The 24,877-nt window shown below is 43.7% G+C and overlaps 2 protein-coding genes across 2 annotated transcripts; both read left to right on the forward strand.

Moving 5' to 3' along the window:
• The first annotated feature begins 217 nt into the window (after positions 1–217).
• LOC139446493 (cadherin-23-like) lies at positions 218–18,899 on the forward strand. The gene is made up of 13 exons (XM_071227800.1): positions 218–421; positions 2,008–2,236; positions 2,793–2,983; positions 4,435–4,564; positions 5,336–5,551; positions 6,757–6,903; positions 7,592–7,749; positions 9,653–9,767; positions 10,140–10,364; positions 10,944–14,952; positions 15,997–16,107; positions 16,998–17,097; positions 18,672–18,899. Exons 1-13 carry the CDS (start codon positions 218–220, stop codon positions 18,897–18,899), a joined length of 6,063 nt encoding a protein of 2,020 aa, XP_071083901.1.
• Positions 18,900–19,511: 612 nt separating this feature from the next.
• On the forward strand, positions 19,512–24,517 carry LOC139446494 (uncharacterized). Its single transcript, XM_071227802.1, has 6 exons — positions 19,512–19,585; positions 19,969–19,991; positions 20,762–20,796; positions 21,743–21,812; positions 22,712–23,077; positions 23,826–24,517. Exons 1-6 carry the CDS (start codon positions 19,512–19,514, stop codon positions 24,515–24,517), a joined length of 1,260 nt encoding a protein of 419 aa, XP_071083903.1.
• The last annotated feature ends 360 nt before the right edge of the window (positions 24,518–24,877 follow it).

Here is a 24,877-nt window from a genome sequence, read left to right on the forward strand (position 1 = left end):
TGATCCCAATTGCGTGGATCGATGGTCATGATGTCAATCACTGGATTGTCTGGTCCAGACTCGATTATTTACAGGCCGCCGTCATACAGCTGGAATATTGCTGAATGCGGCGTTAAACAACAAACAAACAAACAATTGAAGTCTGATTTTAGCCCAAGGAACAGAAGCCGTTGACCCTCCATACAACGTCCCCTCGTGTACAGAGACGTTCCTGCAAATGAATCTATCCGAGACTACCAGCGTCAACACCATCATCGTCCCGGCGCTGGCATGCACCGATGCCGACGACCCCTCCAGCCCCGAGGGTACATTGAAGTACGAGATGTTCTCGGGAAAGGCCGCGAGATTTGACGTGGACGCGAACACCGGGGCCGTCAAGTTAAAGAAGAAATTCAATGCGGACTTCCAGAAATACTACTTTGTAAGTCTTTGATTGTTTATTATTTCAAATTCTGTGGTATTTTTCATGGAATTATCCAACGGAAAAGTTTACCGATTTATATAGATATACTTAAATATGAAAATAAAAATGTTTGCTTAACGTCAGGCAAGAGAGCACGAGTTCCGTGTTGGCATACTAGTTATCACAATTTCGGCGAATGTGGGATTCGAAATCAATATGCGGATCCTGGTAGTCAACAGTACCACAGGTGCCCCTCTCTGCCATTGACGGTGGTAAGGGTAGCCTAGGGGCAGATTAATAGAGTTCCCACTACGGTGGAAAGTGCGTACCGTAAATCCTTAAATACACACCAGTCAAAAATAAACGCGCGTTGGATGAGGACAAATAATGGTTCCTTCGCAATTTCCGGTGTGAGATCAAGACTTAGATTTAAAAAAACGTCCATATAGCTGAAAGAAAGTTCGGGTACTTGTATTTACAAAGTGATTATAGCGATACGATAACAGATTTGCAGTGGTCCTTGCGCTTCTGGGCAAGGGTCTCTGGTTTTCTTCCCAAACCTGAATCTGAATCAGATCCTTTGAAACTGAATGTACGTTTGAAACAAAATTGAATACAACTTGATACAAAACGTCACTATAAAGTATCTAATGCCTCATGATCTAAGGTGAGTGAGTGAGTGAGTTGGGTTTAACGCCGCTTTTAACAGTATTCCAGTTATATCACGGCGTGTCAGCTTAATGTGGGAGGAAAGCCCGAAGTGATGCAGGTCTCAGACGTTTACCACTTCGGTGAAACGAGCATGGGTATAGTGCTGACAAACCTAGAAACAAAATCGGGGCGAACTTGGATTCGAACCCACAATCATAGGTTTCTGGCGTGCCCAAGAGACGCAACTCTGCAGATCGAATCGCGGCGCCTTAGACGACTCGGCCTACCCTGCCCTCTCATGATCTTATATTAGGACCTTTCGAAATATGAATGAGTAAGTGAGTGGGTTTAACGCCGCTTTGAACTGTTACATTATTACAGTTATATCACGGCGTTATATGTGGGAGGAAAACCTGAAGTGATGCAGGTCTTAGGGATTTACCACTTTGGTGAAACCAGCAAGCACTGGTAGGTGCTTACAAACCAAGAAACTTTACCAGATTCGAACCCACGATCATAGATTTCCGGCGTACCCAAGGAGCGCAAGTTTGCACACTGAATTGCGACGCCTTAGACGAGTGAACTACCGGAGGAAAACATATGCGCATGGCCAAATATTAGAACAAGGCTTCCTGAAAATGCTTCCTGACATGTAGTGTTTTTAAATCAACAAATTCTAATTTAGACTTCAGAAGTTTTGCTCATTTCATACAATATGTAGATGTGTACACGTAGGCTCTTATACCTCTGTTGAACTCCGATACTCACTGGCACGTCTTTCATATCAAAGATCGCTCTTTGAACTTTGATAGTGATGGCGACTCTGCATCCAACTTGCGACTCTCTCTCTCTCTCTCTCTCTCTCTCTCTCTCTCTCTCTCTCTCTCTCTCTCTCTCTCTCTCAAAAACGCTTCCATGCTTAACGCGGTCGTAACTCTGACTTTTTTTCCCAGGTGGAGGTGAAGGTATACGACCAGGGTGTACCCAGCCAGACCGCCATAGTCGGGATAAGTTTCTACCTGTTCTCCGTCAACGACAACGCCCCCAAAATAACGAACCTACCCCCAAGCGTCACCGTGGACGAGATGTCTGCCCCTGGCACTCTAGTAGCGACCTGTACATTGTCCGATAAGGACTCGAAGGCAGGGGGCTTGGCAGGGGAGGTTCGGATCGAGAAGACAGGTGATAAGTTTTGCAAATCAATACATACGTTTTTTGGGATGGTATTGGGTGGTGCGTGGAGATTGGAAGAGTGAGTTGGGGGTGGGGGGTATATAATTGTGGATCCCAGAGTCGACCAGTGAATCCGAAGCTTTCATTTCCTTGTCAAAATGTTCAGTCCTAAGATGTCAGCTTTATTTACATTTTACCACACTCTTGACTGTAACAATAGCAGTTTTTGAATTTCGGAATTTTTGGCTTGAAAAAAAGAACAATTCCACAACATAGTTGTACTAAATACATTCGGAGCTTCCCGGTAACATGACATTCAATTATTGGTAGTAGCGTCACCCTAACCGAAGTGATGTCATAGGCAATAGAAATGACGTCAGAGCGAGAGCGAGAAACGTGTTTATTATCCAGAGGGTTAGAAAACGTCGAGTTCATACTGATTTTACATCCTTGTATAATAATGTATTTTTCACCATACACTCAGGTGAGATCATATTGATGTCAAAGAAGGCAGTCTGGATTAACAGGGTTCATCTATAGATAACATTTTTCTGCATATCCGTAGATGGTGACCCGTATAACAAGTTCTGGATAGATCCACAGACGTGTAACATATACATTCACAAATACCTGGAGTATGAGAAAAAACACACCTTCGATTTGACTTTCAAGGCCACTGACCTTGACCCTGATATCCCGAAGACGGCCACGGGCCAGTTGACGGTTAAGGTGGTGGATTCGAACAATTTCAAACCGGTAAGTACGGATTATTTCCATTCTCTATTCTTTATTGTTTCTTTTGATCTACGTTCTGTCTAGTATCTGCCGCCAAACATGGCATTGAGCAAACTGATCTATGTCAATGTGCTTCAGTTCGATCAGCAATACAATGGATACCTGATAGGTACTTTCATTTTTTGAATCCATAAATGGTTAGGCACTGGCTTAACGTCAAACCCGCAATCGTGGTATATACAGTTTTCGGCGACTGACCTCATGTTTGCATCTTCACGAACAGCGAGTGAGTATGGTTTTACGCCGCTTTTAGCAACATTCCACCAATATCACGGCGGGGGACACCAGAAATGGGCTTCACACATTGTACCCATGTCGGGAATCGAACCCGGGTCTTCGGCGTGACGAGCGAACGCTTTAACCACTAGGCTACCCTACCTTCACGAACAGCTGACTTTGTATCATACGTTTGTGCTCTCTTGCAATTTGGGTCATTCACGGGAAGTAGTTTCCATGGGAAACATTAACACTCCCGGACAAAAAAACGTATACGCTGGAAAATTGGATATGACCAAAACATTACAAGCGTTACTAGTCTGGAAGCTGTCGCCAAAACACAGTCAGTAATATCATGGATTCTGATCAGAGTGAGTGAGGGAGTGAGTTTGGTTTTACGCCGCTTTTAGCAATATTCCACCAATATCACGGCGGGGGACACCAGAAATGGGCTTCACACATTGTACCCATGTCGGGAATAGAACCCGGGTCTTCGGCGTGACGAGCGAACGCTTTAACCACTAGGCTACCCGACCGCCCCCATTCTGATCAGAGAATCCAGTGATTGACATTATGGAAGTGACAAATGGCACAACAATTTGCTGGGCAAAAGAAGGTGTACAGTTAAAAATGGATTTTGACCAAAAACAACTTATAAACGTCATAAAAAAACTACTTGCCTAAATCAGTCGCCATAACACTGCTAACTTAAGGTTCAAAACACAACTATGATACCCGCATTAAATACATCATCATAGAATAACCTTTTTTGTTTGGTTCATGTTTAGCCGTGGTGGTCGGGTAGCCTAGTGGTTAAAGCCTTTGCTCGTCACGCTGAAGACCCTGGTTCTATTCCCGACATGGGTGCAATGTGTGAAGCCCATTTCTGGTGTCCCCCTCCGTGATTTTGCTGGAATATTGCTAACAGCGGCGTAAAACCATACTCACTCACTCATGTTTCGCCACCATCAGACATGGGCGTGTACTTTCTTTTTCCGAGTAGTTTAATTGTTGTCTGGGGCCGACAAATATAAGTGCTATTATGAATAACGTCCCAAGCTGTTGGAGTGCGATGCCAAGTCAGCGAGCCTGACTCTACTTAAGTCACCTCTTAGGTTACAGGGGACATCTAACCTAATCTCTTAAGGTTCTTGTGTCGCGATTCCCTAGAATGATCTTTAACTGTTTTAATTCAGACGTGCACGGATTATCTGAAGCTTGTCTACATCGCGGAGTCTACGACGACAGGGTCAACCATTACAACGCTTACTTGCAGCGACATCGACAGCGGGAGTCTGAATACGCTAACCTACACCGCTGTTGGGGGTACGTGGATGAATGATATTTATGTTTGTTTGTTGGTTGGTTGGTTGGTTGGTTGGTTGATTGGTTGGTTGGTTGGTTAACGCCACACTCAGCAATATTCCAGTTATATGACGGCGGTCTGGAAATAATCGAGTCTGGACCAGACAATCCAGTGACTGACATCATGAGCATCGATCCACCCAATTGGGATCGATGACATGCATCAACCAAGTCAGCGAGCTTGACCACCAGATCCCGTTAGTCGCCTCTTACGACAAGCATGAGTGGCTGAAAACCTATTCTACCCCGGATCTTCACGGGTCGAATGATATCTATGAATATGACAAATAATCATAATAATGAATAAACATGACCTGTACAGGAGGATGAATTTGGCATCCTTGAAAATGTGTATATGTGTATTTTTTTATGCAAACGTTTTCCATTTCTACAAGAGAATAGAGATTTTTAAATTAGAGACAAATTGCATCCTCCGCGCAGAGAGTATAAACTTTCTGTTATTCAGTACATAGGTTATAAAAATATAACCATATATTTACCATTCGTCTTAAAATTATCTCAACATAAATGTTTGAAACGCAGCATACAAAAAGGATTAATTTCATAGGGTGAATAAGTAATTTATGTAACTTTATATTTCATTTTTGAGATATTATCTTCTGTTTTTCAATATTTTTATTATGAACATAACAACCCAGTGAAATATTTAAAAGCGTCTTTTGAACGTGAAAATATTTTAATGATTCTTTTCATTCGGTGCGTCTGTGACAGGTGACACGAGCTTTCTTGGTGTCGACGGAACGTCAGGGGAGGTAACTCTTAACAGCCCTGTCGACTTCGAATCAGGACAGGTGGAGTATTCGCTTATAGTTGATGTCAAGGACACCGGACTTGTCCAGTACACGGCTAGAGTAGAGGTCAAGGTCACCGTCACCGACGTCGATGATCAAGATCCCACGTGGACCTCGGCGAGCGTGTTTACAACAAGTATGTGGAGTACATGGCTACGCAATAAGCAATCTTCAGGGTTCATAATTCAACACGGTTTCTTGATATTTGATTAAATTGAAATAGATTCACGAAAATCAGGAAAGCGAAACTAAATGTATTAAATGTATCAAATTAAGTCAACCTTTCAACTGAAGTAAACCTATTATATCATTAATGTATATAACTGCGGTCTGTAAACAATCGAGTCTGACCAGACAATCCAGTGACTGACATTATGGAAATAACAATAGGCACAACAATATGCCGGGCGAAAGAAAGTGTATAGTTGAAACTTGGATTTGAGAAAAAACTTACAAACGTTATCAAAACGTTACTAGGCTGAAAACAGTCGCCGCAACACAGCAAACTTCAGATTCAAAACACAACTATGATACCCGTATCAAATACATCGAATAACTATTTCTTGTTTGTTTCATGTTTAGCCAACATCAAACATCGGTGTATACTTTCTTTTGCCCAGCAGTTTATCTGGGATGCAGTATAAACTACTGTCAATAAAAAGATATTGATTTTCAAACAGTTGACAGTTGCACAGGATGATGAGAGCCGTGTTCACAAAGCGAACTCAACACTACGACTATGTCCATGTTAGTGTATGAGAATTGATGCAGTCGCAATGCTAAGATCGCTTTTGTGCTAGTGGGCCCAGGGTCCAGCATCAAGAAACAATGTATCACTAATCATATCATTTATAGTTTTATGGTAGAAATTAAGAGGTGGGGTGACATGGTGTTTAACGTCGCGTCCAAGATTATTGCACTTATATAGCGACGTGCATGCACGTGTGTGTGTGTGTGGCTGCTTGTACTAGTAGTCTATAGTCCGGACTGATGCCGATTTATAGTGCTAGCTCACTGAGATACCATGCCGCAGTTTTAACATGAATACCCCACTCAGACACAGTATACTGACTCCGAGCCGACCAGTCTTTGATTTAGCCCCTTAATCCCGAGCGCCAGACAGGGAAACAAAAAGTACCATCTTTTAACGTCTTTTGGTATGACGCGGTCGGGGATCGAACACCGGACCTTCCGCTCTCCGGGCGGACGCTCTACCACTAGACTAGAATATAAGAGTTAGTATAGTTGCTAAGATTTTTTTGTGCAAGTGGGCCCGGAACTTTATACCGATCATACGCAGACTTGTTATCATCCACTCTTCATGTTTAATTTCACCACCAGGTATCTTGGAGACGACGTCCATAGGGACAGTGGTTCTCACTCCCCAGGCCGAAGATCTGGACGCCAACCTAACTGAACCAAACACTATCATGTACGGGTTCGAATCTCCACCACTTCATCCATGGTTTACAATCAACTCTAGAACAGGTAGAGGGGTGTGCTTGTACAGACACTTTTTACATTTGATTTAATAGTCAACTTATTTAAATGCTGGAGGAAGGAGCGATGCAAAAGAGGTCACATTTACATTAGCCTTGCTTTTTAATTTGTAACATACAGATTTTGAAATAGTCACGAGTTTATACATTGTTATGCCAATTTGCAATGATTCGGCTGAAACGTCTGAAACCGTTCGATACATTATTATCTGATTTCTATTTATTTCCTTTGGAAGGTGGTGATGGGAAATGGGGTTAACGTGGCGTCCGAGAATATTAAACTAATATAACAACGTGTATGCACATGCGTGCGTGTGTCTACTTGTAGTAGTCTGGACTAATGCCGATTTTATAGTGCTAGCCCACTGAGATACCATGCCGCAGTTTAACATGAATACCCCACTCAAACCAGCAGTCCGAGCCGACCAATTCTTGTTTTAGCCCCTTAATGTCTAGCGCCAGGCAGAATAAGAACAAATACCATTTTTTTAACGTCTTTTGGTATTACGCTCCGACCTTCCGGTTTTTTAAGGAAGGGGCTGGGGGAGAGGAATGGCCGATTTTTATCAGTGTTTTGCCAAACAAAGATAAAATCCAAAGATATTAATCATAAAGGCATAAGATCCCCACTGAAATGTAGCTGTCATCCACTTTTTCATTATGTAATGTTTTCCAAGGTGCCATCGTCGTGACGTCTGTTCTAGACCGAGAGACGTTGTCCGTGGTGGAGTTTGACATCAACGCTTACAGCAGCAACAACGTCGACAAGAATATCACGGCCCATGTAACTATCACTCTCACCGACGTGAACGACGAAAAACCAAGGTTCACCATGGTAAGCATAGCATCATCTACCGCAGACATTGGAAGGGGTGTGGATGGGATGGGGTAATCGGTGAGGGGCGGGGCGGGTTGGGGTAATTGGTGAGGGGTGTGGTGGGGTGGGGTAATCGGTGAGGGGAGGGGTTGGGGTGGGGTAATCGGTGAGGGGTGTGGTGAGGTGGGGTAATCGGTGAGGGGAGGGGTGGGGTGGGGTAATCGGTGAAGGGTGTGGTGAGGTGGGGTAATCGGTGAGGGCGGGGTGGGGTGGGGTATTCGGTGAGGGGAGGGGTGGGGTGGGGTAATCGGTGAGGGCGGGGTGGGATGGGGTAATCGGTGAGGGGAGGGGAGGGGTTGGGTGGGGTAATCGATGAGGGCGGGGTGGGGTGGGGTAATCGGTGAGGGGTGAGGTGGGGTGGGGTAATCGGTGAGGGGTGAGGTGTGGTGGGGTAATCGATGAGGGGTGGGGTGGGGTGGGGTAATCGGTGAGGGGAGGGGAGGGGTTGGGTGGGGTAATCGATGAGGGCGGGGTGGGGTGGGGTAATCGGTGAGGGGTGAGGTGTGGTGGGGTAATCGGTGAGGGGCGGGGTGGGGTGGGGTAATCGGCGAGGGGTGGGGTGGGGTAGGGTGTTGGTGTCCAAAAGTGGAAAAATCTGGTTGAAGTTAAAGATCATGTCTATTTTTGCACGGCCTGGGTACTATGGAAAGCCCATTTCTGGTGTCCCGTGATATTGCTGGAATAGGGCTAAAAGCGGGCATAACTTACTCACTCAGGATAGTTCGCGGTGGCCGACCCAAGCGTGGACTCACTCACTCTCATTGCAATAGTTCTAGTGAAATGTGCCCAGTGTATTAAGAACTGCACCGATCATTTTCCACCGGACGTGTGTTCGAATCCCACATTCGCTCCGCTTATGACCCATGGTCTGCCAGCACCTTGCATATACTTTTTCATGCCGATTGTGTGAGTGTCAGGTGCTACCGATGGGGCAGGGCTTGCATACCCTTTTCGCGAACACCTGGTGTCATCTTCGATTTTCATTGAACCATTCATACAATTTTGCCCTTTGCGCCAATGGAATCTGCTTCTGTGGCTGATCTGGCGTGGACCTTTTATATTTCTCTTTGGTGTTAAGCGTTTATGCACCGTGTTACATTTGGCATCCTCCACGCTGAGCTGACACCTTGTCTAAACTCATTCACTCCCTTGAGTGAGCTGGAGGGTATCTATTTTCACTTAATCTAAGTAATCTACACCAGTATTAAGCTCAGCCATCTTGAATTATGTACACATTAGGGTACCCGTGAAAATCCAGGTTAGAATAGGTCTTCAGCAACCCATGCTTGAACGTAAGAGACGACTAACGGGATCGGGTGGTCAGGCTTGCTGACTTGGTTGATGCATGTCATCGTATCCCAATTGCGTAGATCGATGCTCATGATGACAATCTCTGGATTGTCTGGTCCAGACTCGAATATTTACAGACCGCCGTCATAGAGCAGGGATATTGCTGAGTGCGGCGTTAAACAACAAACAAACAAAACAAAACACATAAAGGAGTTCTTCCAAGTTCACCTAAAACAGAATTTGTTCTTTTCCCAACGTAAATATAACTTTTAAAGAAGTTACTGTGAATTTTTTAAAGGTGAATCCCCAGATTTTTTAACCATATAAAATAATAGGAGAAGTCTCGAGAGTATTTTGGAGAGAGTATTTTGTCAAAAGTTTTAAGACTGTCTAAGATGCTGTCTATGCTTGAACAGATAGAGCATTTCAAGCTTCAGTCCAGACAAGTCGTGAAGAAAATAATGAGTCAAGACAATAATAGTATGGTACAACTTTAACTTGGGAACATTTATAATTACTTTTTTGAAACGGTTGGATAAAACAATTAAATCTTAGATTCTTTCCCATATAGCCTGTATACGCTGTGACATTACCGGAAAACACCGCGTCGGGGTCGACGGCAACGACGGTGACTGCAAACGACTCCGACGACGGAGCGGGGGGACAAGTCGAATACTCAATAGATGGTACGTATAAGTAGCGATGTCTGTTTCCCTGCCTTGATGCCTAGATTACTCATACTAGGTCAGAGTTACGTCCCTTAGGCCTGCCAGGAACCTATAATCGTGGGTTCGATTCCAAAATTCTCTCATTCTGTTTCTTAGTTTGTCAGTAAAATGCAGGTGCTCGTGGGTTTCATAAAAAAAAGTAAACGTTTAACTCCTGAATTACTGTATTTCTTCCCATTTAAAGGTCATACGCCGTGATTAACTGAATTTTTTTAAGGGCGCCCTTAAACAACATTCACACTCCCACTGGTTCTACTTATTTTCCAAAACTTGCCACATTTTTTTGTAAAGAAGAATACGCGTAATTTTGACATTATTTCTTTCTTGCAGGAACGTTCTTCAGCATTGACGCAAACTCTGGTGTTGTGACCACCACGGAGATCGTCGACCTTGCCAGCGGAATTGTCCATGCTGCACGAGTAACTGCAGTGGACAAAGGAGTGCCCAGCCTGACGTCAGAATGCATGGTTTTATTGACTGTCACCCCGGTAAATGACTACACTCCGACATTTGCTGCGGTGGCCACCCAGAACATTGGCGAAGACACCTTGCCAGGTTGGTTATCTATCTAACCTCTATCGGAAACATTTATTTTGCCCGATCCTGTTGTATTCATTTTAAGTGCATGCTAAGTTTCCGCATATTACAACATACTTTTAAATCCGAGTTTGCAATTTTTGATGGACCCACTCATAACGAAAAGTAATAGCTATCGTAAAGGCCAAATAAATATTTCTCTAGTACCTTATGTCGTTGTTTTCAGTCAATACAATTATGGATTTTGGAGCTGTTCTGGAATCGGAAAAATTAATGGGAAACAACACTCTTTTCCATGTGACCATAATATGATAAAATGGAGCAACTAACCGAAAGAATCTTAATAAATTAAAGGAAAATATAATTAAATATTAATTTGAAAATGTTATTTCCCCAAAATATCAAATAGAATATTAATTTGTTTTTATGGATTACACCTTTTGGTTCGTAACGGCGTTTCAGAGCTACTTCTTGACCCTTCATTCACCTGATGACAACTGGAATACTGGGAGTAATTCTACTACGGAAGTACTGGGCAAATATTAGTAACAGCTACTACGAAATGACATTCTATAATTCGTATGGTTTTCTCTTCAGGAACAACGGTGCTGCAGATCACAGCTACCGATGCCGACATTGGTGTTGATGGTGACGTTGTCTACACACTGCAGGACCCTGCTGTTCCGTTTCTCATAGACTCAACATCAGGCGATATAATTACACGACTCAACCTGGATAGAGAAACAAACACAACTTGGGACGTCGTTGTCATCGCCACAGACAATGCAGCAACGTCTCCAAGGTCTTCATCCGTCACGGTTCAGTTTGACATCACAGACGTCAATGACAACGTCGCCATCTGTGATACCGTTCCAACAGTTATTGTGCCCAAACCATACGCCACCGGGACGACACTTACAGCGTTGGTATGCATGGATGATGACAGCGATGTAAACGCTGAGCTGAATTATACCATCACGGCCGGGGACTCCGTGGTGTTTGATGTAGATTCAACAGGGGCTCTCAAACTGTCCGCAACACCCACGTTACCCTCCTATACTCTCATGATCACAGTCACCGACAAAGGGGCAACGCCTCTTAGTATCCAAGTCCCAGTCGTGGTGTTCGTGGAGGTTGACTTGTCGTTTACAAACCTTCCTGCCAGCATCAATAGATCTGAGGATGTTTCGATCGGAGACCCAGTGATAAAGGTCCAAGCGTGTTGCTCTTTCAGTACTCTGGTGTATGAGATTATATCTGGTAATGTTGGTGATAGGTTTGGTATCGATCAGCATTCAGGACAGATCTATGTCTTGGCAAGCCTTGACAGAGAAGATGTAGGCAATTACAGCATTGGTGTTAGGGTTAGAACCATTGATTCCAGCCAATCCACAGACAGCTTACTTGACATCATTCTTCATGACGTCAATGATAATGATCCTGCTTTTGGAGCACCATTTACCAAATTACATGTTGTTGAGTCCACCAATGTAAATACAGGTATTGAGATTATATCAGCAAACGATGCTGACTTTGATGTCAATGCTGATCTGACTTATGTCATAGTGTCTGGTAATGTTGGCAATACATTCAGCATAAATTCATCTGGAATGCTGATTCTGGACAAGCCTCTAGATGCAGAGACACTCACTGCTTTTACATTGACCATATCTGCAACCGATGGTGGCACCCTCTCCAGGTCAGGGAAGACAACTGTTTTGGTGGAGGTGACTGATGTCGACGAACATCCCATAGAGATCATAGGATTGGTTGGTGGAGTCATCAGTACCACCGTTAATGAAAATGCTACATTAGGGGCCCAAGTGTATCAAATAGCCGCCCGAGACCTGGATATATCCAATCAACTTACCTACGTATTTACGAGTGGCAATGATGGAACGTTTCTAATCAACGATGGATTTATAACCCTGCTTAAGCTCTTGGACAGGGAGACAACGGATCTTTATGTTTTCAATGTTGAAGTGTCGAACGAAATAAACGATACAGTGGCGGCGGAGGTGAGGATTGGGGTCAACGATGTCAATGACAACGACCCAACATTTAATGAGACTTTATACACATTTGACTTACAGGATGGTGCAACTGTTGGTGTTTCAGTTGGGACTGTTAGTGTTTCTGATATAGACGTTGGAAATAATGCCCAGATTGATCTCAGCATCACGGGAGGAAATAATAGAGACATATTTGAGCTCGACGGAAATGCTATTAAAACTAAAGGAGCTGTGGACTACACAATACAGAAGCAGTACACACTGGTTGTACAGGCATCTGATAACGGCCCTTCAGTGAGATCAACCAAGACAACCGTCATCATCAGCATCATCCCAAATTTAGCAGTTCCAGAATTTGGACCAAATTCATTATCAATAACTTTAGATGAAAATACCGTTGACACATCACCCGTAACAGACCTTAATGCCACAGTAAACGGGGCTGGGGAAGAAGACTTAGTTTATACAATCCTAAACGGGAACACGGATAGCGCTTTCCTTATACATGAATCAACTGGGGAAGTCTTTATTGCTGGACTATTAGACTTTGAGGTCACGCAGCAATATAATCTTGTTATTCAGGCTGCAAGGCAGGATAACTTAGCATCTACCGATACAATAACTCTGGACATCACCATTACGAATCTTAATGACAACCCACCAATATTCAGTATGCCAGTGTTCGAGATGACTACACCAGAAGGAGCTGCTGCTGGGACTACAGTGGGACAAGTATTGGTATCAGATGGTGATGAGGGGCCTCTGGGACAGGTTACCATGGCCATGACACCATCGAGTGGATCGACTGACTTTACGTTTGATCCTGCTTTGGGTTACCTGGCAGTTGCCGTGGAGACTGAGTACAGTAGGCAGGCTGTGTACTATCTTCCTATTGTAGCCACTGATGGGGGTAGTCCAGCTCAGTCAACCACTACTGTAGTCGTGATAAAAATTAATGATACAAACAACCACGCTCCAGAATTCTCTGAGACCGTTTACTCGTTTGCTGTTAGTGAAGCCACGCCTGTTAATGATGATATATACACCATCATAGCTAAAGATGCTGATGCTGGACTCAATGCTAAAATAACCTACCAAATAACCTCTGGTAATGGTGCTGGGGCATTTGTGATAGACGCTGAAACTGGTGTCCTGGCTATTGCCAATGCACTTGACAGAGAAACTGATGATAATTATGTTCTTACTATAGAGGCTGTGGATGGAGGAACACCATCGAGTACAGGGTCCTGCTCCTTGAACATTACTGTCGTTGATGCTAATGATAATGCACCGGTGTTTTCAGCTTCATCCATAGATAAAATCGTAAACAGGATCACTGATGTTGGCTCAGTTGTGTCCTCAGAGACAGCAACAGATGAGGATGCAGGAACCTATGGAGATATTGTTTACGCAGTGACATCTGGTAATGCAGAAGGGATATTTGTTATTGGATGGAGAGATGGAGTTATGAAGATGGTGACCTCACCCGCAGCTGACCTTTATACGTTAACAGTAACTGCCAGGGATGGTGGGGTTCCTAGCCAAACTGGACAGATGACTGTCACTGTCCGAGTTAAACCATTAATCAATTCTGTGTCCCCAACGTTTGACTTTACCATCGTGGAAAACTCGGCCGTTGGTTCATCAGTTGGTGAAGTGACTCCTCACGCAAACCACAGAGCCGGAGCTATCGTAACGTACTCAATTGTATCTGGAAACTTTGACTCCCTGTTCACTATAACGAAGCTTCCAAACGGAAATGGGGAGATAACTCTTACAAAAATACCAGATCGGGAGACGTACAGCCGGTACGTGCTTTCAGTGAATGAGTTGGATGATGACAGCTTATCTGAAGACAGAATTGTCAACATAACAATCCTGGATGAAAATGATAACGACCCAGTTTTTCCTACGTCGACCTTGAACTTCAAGGTTGTAGAGAATTCTCCAGCTGGCCTTGTGGTTGCGACCCTAACAGCAACAGATCCTGATGAAGGTACAAATGGACAGATGACCTACTCCATACCAACATCGTACGTTGCTGGTAACGGATTGTTTCAGATTAACAATACCGGCGTTCTTTCTGTAAAGGACCTCGCAGACTTTGAGAGCAACCCTATCATAAACTTTGCTGTCTCTGCGACAGACGGTGGAGGCAGATCAGGGGAGATGACTCTGATTATTGACATCGTTGATGTGGCTGAAACTGTTATAGAAGCGGACACGTCAGGGACCTCTGCTTTCATATCCGCGGAGGTACCCGACACTGCAGCAACCGGAGCAGTAGTCACGACGTTGACGTTGGACGCCTTTGGACTGAACGCTGCGGAGGTCAACACCGTCAAGTACGTTACGGTCAGCGGCGGAGGAGTGGTCAGCGTGGACGAAGGCTCTGGTGTTGTCACTGTGAAGGATTCTGGGAAACTTGTCAAGGACAGTCGATATTTTGAATGGGTCATTTGTCAAGCGGTTAACGCCTCCTCCGGACAATCCCTGGCTGTTCTTGGGCTTGTAAGAGTTGACTGTTTTGAAGCTGCGTTGTACATGATTGTAATTACGTTCAGCGACACCAAGGACGCCATTGAACTGAACAGGTAGGTGTTTACCTAGAAATAGATGTGAAAACTCGTAAATTCAGTCATACCGTTTCAAGTGAAATCTCCAGGATTACAATATGTCCGGATTAAAGACAAAAAAGACATGTGAAATATATTTCCAAATCTGTCGCATCAGTGACAAAATTTATGTCGGAAGCAGTTTCCAATTTTGACTTGTACCATATGTTCCTGTGCTTTTTCAGGTGAACAATTGACTTGCCTTTCCATGTATTTGTGACACCTGGTATCATCACTCATGATAAAGTCGTATAATGGACAGGGTTTTCTTATGATTATTGAAAGGGTTTTGTTGCTAATATATATTACTTTCATGGATTTGTTGTAACATAATATTAGAATCAGAATCAACCGGAATGCGGGTTTTCAGACTGATTAAGTTTCACTTCAATCCTTTCCGCATAATCCTAGTAAGAGAGTGTTGTATGCAAAGAAACTTAATAAAAATAAGATTTTTTGGCTGAGGCTGATATCAGTAACGAAAATAAATAAATAAGCCAATAAGGAGATGGAGGTAATCCTTTGACTTCTCAAAAGTGTTCCAAATTTTAGCTATACATTTATAGTGGGGTAGCCTAATGGTTAAAGCGTTTGCTCGTCACGCCGAACACCCAGGTTCGATTCCCCACGAGGTTGAAGTGTGTGAAGACACTTTCTGGTGTCCCCCGCCGTGATATTGCTGGAATATTGCTAAAAGCGGCGTAAAAAAAACATACTCACTCACTTGTTATACATTCATTCGACCACCAACCATAAAGTCTTCGGAGTGAGTGAATGAGTGAATATGGTTTTACGCCGCTTTTAGCAATATTCCAGCAATATCAGGGCGGGGGACACCAGAAATGGGCTTCACACATTGTACCCATGTCGGGAATCGAACCCGTGACGAGCGATGCTTTAACCCCTAGGCTACCCGGCCGTCCCTAAAGTCTTTTGAAAATCCTTATATGAATTATTACTTTTTTAAAAGAATCTCCAGGAGCCGATGTTCAATACATTGATAATATTCGGCGTTTCCTTCAGGCCAGGAGTTCGGTCCCACATCCAGAGTTTCTTCCTGTCGACCCAGTTTGTTGGTATATGGGAGGTGCGGCAGGAGGGGTCCTCGGCCAGGAGGCGTCTACTTGCAGCACAGTGAGTAGGATAGGGTAGCCCAGCGGTTAAAGTGTCCACTCAACATCATCTTCCCGAGGCAAGTGAGTTAACTGACTATAAAAGTCCTGTTTCCACCCTTGCCGAACTAGGCTGGAATTCCCAGGCTCGATCGTAGCGCCACCAGTGGCTATTACGAGTTATGTCCTTTCTATGCCTCTCCTATTGACCAATCAGATTCAACCTCTCGTATCACTTGCATTTGCTTCAAACAAAACGGTGGCGCCCAGTCAAGACGATCTGATTGATAATCAAGATCTATATTGTGATACAACGAGTCTTACATCGCGAAGTGCATCAAATCACGTGAGCACCTTGATTAAAAGCATGAAAAGATTTAGAAAATATTTGTTGACAACGAGTTAGCGGTGAACATGCCTTGCAAATCCTGCAGTCGACCGAAATCTGCAGGACACTTTACGAACCGGATTTCGATTTCGGTGCGCGATTTTGATTGGACTATGCATGGACTAGTTAGTACAGCCCAAATGTAACTCCTTAATACCAGCCTAGTTCGGCAAGGGTGGAAACTGGACTTTTATAGTCAGTTAACTCTCTTGCCCCGGGAAGATGCTCAACATGGACACAATGTCTGTTGCACATTTTTAGTTTCCTTGGGCGAGTATTGCTAAAAGCGTCGGTATAACCCAGCCCTCATTTGGGCTCAAAAGACTTAAAATGTCTCAGTTAAATTTGTGCACCTTTCCTGTACCAGGATCTGCTGATCGTGGGCTCGATGCCAGATTTATCTTTATATTTATCTTTGATCTGTATACCATATCTGTATGAGCCTGTTTCACCAATTTGCGTAAGTTATTGTCACACATTAAGCTGACATCTTATAAAACGGAAACTCTGTTTAACACCACCAGGTCGTCAGCCCAGGTGTACGTGGTTGCCGACCCTAGCGTCAACTCGCTCACCGGGGCACAGAACCCTAAACAGTTCCTGACCCAGCAAACCGTCCTACAGGTATGTTTAGTGCAGGCTGACCGCCACGTGGCCTAGTGGATGGAGTAGAAGGGCGGTGGTTCAATTCCCGGCCGCATCATGCCAAAATACGCATAACAGCTGATATTTGTTGTTACCCTGCCTGGCGCTCGGCATTTAGGGGATACAACTTGGACTGGTCAGGAACACATGCGCACAACATAACACCCTATTTAATCTCACTCTACTTCAGGCTTCATCTGCAGGGATTTATGTGGTGAGGCGAATGAGTGAGTTTGATTTTTTCGCCACTTTTAGCAATATTCGAGGAATATAACGGCGGGGGACACCAGAAATGGGCTTCACACATTGTAGGGAATTGAACCAATCGAATCGAATCGCTTTAACCACAAAGCTACCCCATGTGGTGAGGTGAAGTGAAATGGGGTTTGATGTAGCGTTCAAGATCATTGCATTCACATTACATGAATATAGCATGTAGACAAAAGACTTGAAGCCGACCAGCACTTGTTTTATTCTTAATACCGACGCCAAGCAGATGCTCTATCCACTAAACCGTGGCCCCTATATATGTGGCCTTGTGAGGATAAAAGGGTGACCTAGCTAGCCGTGTCACCCTACCCTGACGGCGTAGTTCGCTCCTCATGCTATCAACCACTGGTTGTCTGGTTCTGAGTCTGTTATTTACAGCATATTGATGACTGTTTATTAAGTAATACCTTACGGCATAAATATCCATCATGGACTGGGAAATGACTACAATCCGGTGTATGCTTAAACTCAAAGGGGAATCTTTGTGATGGGTGCCACAGGTAGGACATGATACGATCATCTTTTCGCGAACACCTGGTATCATTACTATTTGATAGTAATTCTTAAACACATTCTCATGATATAGTCGGAATCGTACACTCGACAGCAAAGATTTCTTATAAATATGAGGAGCGAGTGGGGTAGCCTAGTGGTTAAAGCGTTCGCTCGTCACGCCGAAGACCCGGGTTCGATTCCCGACATGGGTACAATGTATGAAGCCTATTTCTGGTGTCCCCCGCCCTGATATTGCTGGAATATTGCTAAAAGCGGCGTAAAACCATACTCACTCACTTTTCGTGAAGATGCAAACATGAGATCAGTCGCCGAAAACAGTAAATACTACGATTGTGGGTTTGACGTTAAGCCAGTCACTTATAAATATGGAAAGGTGAGGTGAAATGGCGTTTAACGTCGCGTCCACTTATAGAGCGACGTGCATGCACGTGTGTGTGTGTGTATGTGGCGTCAGGACTGATGCCGATTTATAGTGCTAGCTCACTGAGATACCATGCCGCAGGTTAATATGAATACCCAACTCAGACACAGTATACTGACTCCGAGCCGACCAGTCCTTGTTTAGCCCCGTAATGCCGAGCGCCAGACAGGGTAACAACAAGTACCATCTTTTAACGTCTTTTGGTATGACGCGGTCGGGAATCGAACTCCGAGCCTTCCGCTCTCCGGGCGGTCGCTCTACCATTAGACCACGGAGGCGGTATAGTTATAAAGATGAAAAGAGAGGTGTCGCTTTTATTAAAGAACTTCCACTCATTTAACGCCAGGTGCTGCAGTCGTCGCCAGATGGGAGTCCAGTGGCCGGTCTGTCCTCTGGCGCGGCTGCTGTTGACCAAGTGATGCCCTATAACTCAGTAGTGACGTCAGCTGCAGCTGTGTTCACGGCGTCCCCGGAAGGCATCACTGTCATCGCTCTTGCTGCAGCTGTTGGACTGGTCATTCTCATTCTCGTCATCGCCTGTATCATCTGGAAGCTGAAGAAGAAAGCCAGGTAAGGGCATATCAGGCTTTTCACCGGTGCTACGGTAATTACTTCTCATTAAGGTCCCGCGATCCCAGTGCTGAGATGTGTCCCTTAAAACGGACCAGAAACCTATGATCGTGGGTTCGAATCCCAGATTCGCCCATATTATGTTTCTTGCTTTGTCAGCACCATACCCTACACGTGGGTTCGACTAAGTAAAAAAAATTCAGAAAACACACACTCACTAATTCACACACACGCACACGGACACACACATAGAAAGAAATAACGAACACTAGGTCAGATGTCTAATCCAATATCTTATGAAGAACTGCTTAGCACAATGTCACAAAATTTAACAACTGCTTAGCAAAATGTAAAAAAAAATAGCATCTACTAAGCAAAATGTAGCAATGTATAAAAACATTTAGCAACTGCTATGCAAAATGTAGCAATGTGTAGCAAAATTTAGCAACTGCTGAGCAAAATTTAGCAATTGCTTAGCAAAATATAACACAATTTAGTAAATGCTAAGCAAAATTTAGCAACTGCTTAGCAAAATTGCAGTCAGTGATGTCAATGTGTAGTCATGGATGTCCAGAGATTGCATCAAATTCTCGTAAGACCATTGGCATTAGTGAAGATGAGGACAAAAGGTTCAAAGAACCAGGGAGACAACAGGCATGCCAAAAATTCCGTGCCCAAACCAGAGAACTGGTAAGAGATTAGGAATAAGTTCCTCGATATAGAATTGCATCTTGATACATGAAGCATTGTTAGGGTTTGGGCCTGGTGCAGAGTGGGGTATCATCGTACCTCTATCATCTAAACAACAAGGCAGCTACGCCACTGAAACCATATGACGTCATTCGACCAATTCAACACTCCCGAGTTCATTAAGTTAAATTGTAAATTATGTATTAATGTTCTTTTCTTGTTATCAGAAAGTGAAATACACATTTATAAATTAAGAAAATATATTTTGTAACCTTGTATGTGCGCCTTTCACGCAATAACCATCATTAATGTAATTAGTTACAGTGATGAATATCAAAAATATTTTGTTTGTCAAAGAATAAAAGGACTTTCTTATATTTCAGGAATTCACGAGACATTTCTGATGGTAAGAAACTTAGACACTGTTATTATCATCCATACTTTTCTATAAATAAACAAATTCATAAACACAAGTACATTTGAACTTGATGTCAACAAACGTATCTCACAGCTTACTATAGGTTGATATGGTATTTTGGCTATCCCTCTAGAAATGGTCTTCAGCAACCCATGCTTGTCGTAAGAGGCGACTAACGGGATCGGGTCATCAGGCTCGGTTTATGACTTGGTTTATAAATGTCATCGATCCCAATTGCGTAGATCGATGCTCATGATTTCAGTCACTGGATGATCTGGTCCAGACTCGATTTTTTACAGACCGCCGTCATGTAGCTTAAATATTGCAGGGTGAGGCGTTAAACAAAAAACAAACAAAACAAAACACATATAGGAGTTCTTCAAAGTTCACCTAAAACAGAATTTGTATAAGTTCTTTTTCCAACGGAAATATAACTTTTAAAGGAAATTGATGTGAATTTTTTAAACGGTTATCACCCGATTTCTGAACCATATAAAATAATAGGAGAAATCTTTGTAACAAGTATTTCAGCAACAGTTGAATCTGGGAGAGAGTATTTTGTCAAAAGTTTTAAGACTTTAAAAGATGCTGTCTAAGCTTGAACAGATAGAGCATTTCAAGCTTAACAAACATAACGCCAAAACCCGGATGGGATTACATTTGACGATTATTTTTGGTGTCCCTGATATGGCTGGGTTGTCATATTCACCTAGTCAACGTAGTATACATTGTATCACCTACTTCATGGTCTACTGCAGAAAAACCGGTCAGCAGGGAGAGCAGGAACGAGAGAGTGAGTATTGATCTGCATGTACAGACGTATTTGTAACATATACCATACTAGCTTACCTTTTCACATTGACATTAGCCCAGGTTAAGCTTTACATGTGTTCACTGTGACGACCAATAGTGTAGATAATGGCTGAATGAAGGTCAACTGCGCGGTCAGGGTGGTGACCACTGTCCAGGTGTGTCCGGGCATGGTTCGTGATATAGAGAACATTAGCCAACTATGTTCCTGTAACAAAACTTTAATGTAACAGGGGTAATAATTATACTATTCTTATGGGTTTTTTTTACCTTTATATGATATTTACGATACGGAAACATTAAAGGGCAAACATTCCTATATTTTATATATCATTCAAACAATATTCGCAGGTTAAGACGTGTTTTCATTTACTTACGTAATTTTGGAAACCGCGTATGAATACGGTGCTTGAGTAAATTGCCCCATTCATTATATAGTGCCAAATGATTTGAGTCAGGTACTCACACAGCGGGAGGCCCGTGAAGATACTTGTTAGATTAGGTCTTCAGCAACCCCTAGTTGCTTGTCGTAACAGGCGACGAACGGGATCGAGTGGTCAGGCTCGCTGACTTGGTTGATGCATGAAATCGTATCCCAACTGCGTGGATCGATGCTCATGATGTCAATCACAGGATGGTCTGGTCCGCTGATTACAGCTGGAATATTGCTGAGTGGAGCGTTAAACAACAAACCAACAAATCACATAGCGGGAAAAATCCCTGTCGAAACATATGCAATTTTACTGATTAATTAGACGCCGCATCGTTGTATGGAGCTTTATAAGTAGTCCCTGTCAGATGCCCTTATTTGCATATTTATCAGAACGTAGTACCAGGTTTGTCGGAATGGTTTATCGATATCACTCTTCGTTATATGCAAACAAGGTAGTAACACAATGATTAACGTAACGAACTGTTGTTTACTCCAGAGGTCAACAGCTCCTTTGTTCCGTGATATCCCACCTGTGGCCCCCGTCACCACGATCATCCCGAGATCAGGTGAGCTAAGAGGATATTTGATTGAAATGACATGTTTATCCCATGACAATGTCACCTTTAGCAGGTCAGACGATGTGATAACATGTTACACGATCACCCCGAAATCAGGTGAGCTAAGAGGATATTTGACTGAAATGACATGTTTATCGCATGACAATGTCACCTTTATCAGGTCAGACGATGTGATAACATGTTACATGATCATCCCGAGATCAGGTGAGCTAAGAGGATATTTGACTGAAATAACATGTTTATCTCATGACAATGTCATCTTTATTAGGTCAGACGATGTGATAACATGTTACACGATCATCCCGAGATCAGGTGAGCTAAGAGGATATTTGACTGAATTAAACATGTTTATCTCATGGCAATGTCAACTTTATTAGGTCAGACGATGTGATAACATGTTACACGATCATCCCGAGATCAGGTGAGCTAAGAGGATATTTGACTGAAATAACATGTTTATCTCATGACAATGTCAACTTTATCAGGTCAGACATGATAACATGTTACAGGAAAAGTCAATACAACAGCGGTAGACGTCTGTAGCCAATCTCACTTTAAACTTTCCTCTCACACCCAACACGCTGGCATACACTACGTGGTAAAAGAAAGTATACGCCCATGTTTGATGAAATGGTTATTCGATGGGGATGTGGTAGATACGGGTATCATCGATGTGTTTTCGATCTTAAGTTTGCTGTGTTTGGGTGAATGTTTTAACCCTGGTAACGTTTAGATAACGTTTGTAACTGTTTGGTCAAATCCAGTTTTAAGTGTATACTTTTTAGTCCGGCACTTTATAACAGAAAACTGTGAACTCAACTCACATATTACGTTCTCATCCACTTGGGTCTGCATGTTTTGTACATATCCCAACCCTGATATTTCAGAGTCACTAACTGACGCTTACATCAGCAACCTAAAGTCGACTGTTGATCTCCCAGCAATCATCCCAGCGATTGTTCTGTCTCCAAATGAAAAAGCTGAACCTAGGTTTCAGAAGTTTGAAAGTGACAAGAAGTGGGCTACACCTACAATTAAACATCAAGGTCCAATGGTGGGCAAATCTCCCACCAAGAACCCGACGGAAAACGTTTTGCCAAGAGGCGATGATGCAGTTAGTCTCGTAGCTGATGATGACATCACGCCACGTGACAAAACAGTAACCCCGCCACGTGTCACGCCAAAGATTGGGTTCAAGGAAAAACCCTTGCTGGTTGGGGGAAAGGTCTTCGATGGAGTTGGATTTGATGACGGTAGGTTTCATGTTACTGAGGTGAGGTGAGGTGAGGTGAAATGGGGTTAACGTCGCGTCCAAGATTATTGCACTTATATAGCGACGTGCATGCAGGGGTGTGTGGCTGCTTGTACTAGACCGGACTGATGCCGATTTATAGTGCTAGCTCACTGAGATACCATGCCACAGTTCAACATGAAAACCCCACTCAGACACAGTATACTCCCTTAATGCCGAGCGCCAGACAGGGTAACAAGTACCATCTTTTAACGTATTTTGTTATGACGCGGCCGGGGATCGAACCCCGGACCTTCCGCTCTCCGGGCGGGCGCTCTACCACTCTACCACTAGACCACTAGACCACGGAGGCGGTCTCATCTTACTGATGATTGCATATCTGTGTCATTGGAGGGGGCATGCTTCCCAACGATGAGGAACCCCTGCGTTGTCTAGTGGTATGCGTCTGCTCGGGGAGTGGAAGGTCAGGGGTTTGATCCGGCTGCGTCATACCAAAAGACGTTAAAACATGGTACTTGATGTTTACCTGCCTGGTGCTCGGCATTAAGGAGATAAAACAAGGACTAGTTGGCTCGTTGGCTAGTTGCCGTGCCAGGATACGTTTTGAATGGATTCAAAGTTCAAACTCAAAATTTGCCAGCACATGCCAGTTGGCATTGGCACCTGGTAATTGCAACGACGGGAATAAAATACCTATGTATTTTGTATGAAGAAAAAAATATTTCTACAACAAAAATTATCATTTTCAGCAACGGACAAACCTTACGTCTACAACACAAAAACAGGAGAGGTAAGTTACGACGTTGACAAGAATGACGTCCGTTTAACGTCAGACGACAGCAACAACGTCTTCCCGTCCGATAGCAGCGTGAGCACAGTTTCATTCACTTCAACATCATCGTCTACCCCATCGTCGACATTACGAACTATAGGTTCCCTTCCGAATCTCAACACCAATGAAAAACCGCCATCAGACGACAGACCACTCCAACACAATGCTGCTCAGACGTCATCCCATCTTGATCTCCAAACCGGAAGTCTCCACGACCTTCCGACAGCTCTGAAGAACCCAAGATCCGCTTTCACCGAAAGTATTGACTCCGGTCTCGGAGAATTCAACAAGCAGAGCAACGACAGCAGTCACTCCAGCGACGGCAACGCCACCAACACCATCCCTCGTAGAGACCAGCACGGCGATAAGCGCACGTCGTGGTACATCAGGACAATCCCCCGCGGCCCGGGTAACAAACAGGACGTTCTCAGCCGGGACCCCTTCTACTGCCAGTGGGCTAAGGGAATTGCGAAAAGGGGGAAACGACCTCGGCCCCTCGACAAGACTGTGAGCCCCGGGGACGTGTTTTCCTATATCTCCAGGAGCGGTGACTCTTTAGCTGCCCCAAAAATATCAACACAAGACGGGATGTTGGAGGGTAGCCCCTAAAATATTTTAACGTCCAGGGTCCTGTTCCACAAAGAGATCTTTGGGCTAAGTTGATTGTAATTCACTGAGAACGCGATCTTAAATTAGCTTCTCACCTCGTCAGTGAGAATGAAATATATTACTCAAAACAATTACGGCATGACAGGTCAAGTCTTGTAATATGAAACAATCGGTGACCCTTAACTTCTTTTGAGTAGTATAGTGTTAGATGTTTCTGTACCTGGACGCTGCTAGGAAACTGACAATTAATATTCTGTGTGTTTTTTAGAATATTTTGTACACAAATTTTACAAAAAAATATCAGTAACAATTTGATCAGTTAAGTATACTGTTGTTTTAAGCAATTTCAACTTTATATTA

Source organism: Haliotis cracherodii, unplaced genomic scaffold (genome assembly GCF_022045235.1).
Source record: "Haliotis cracherodii isolate W230 unplaced genomic scaffold, xgHalCrac1.p SCAF_6, whole genome shotgun sequence".
NCBI classification, from domain to species: domain Eukaryota; kingdom Metazoa; phylum Mollusca; class Gastropoda; order Lepetellida; family Haliotidae; genus Haliotis; species Haliotis cracherodii.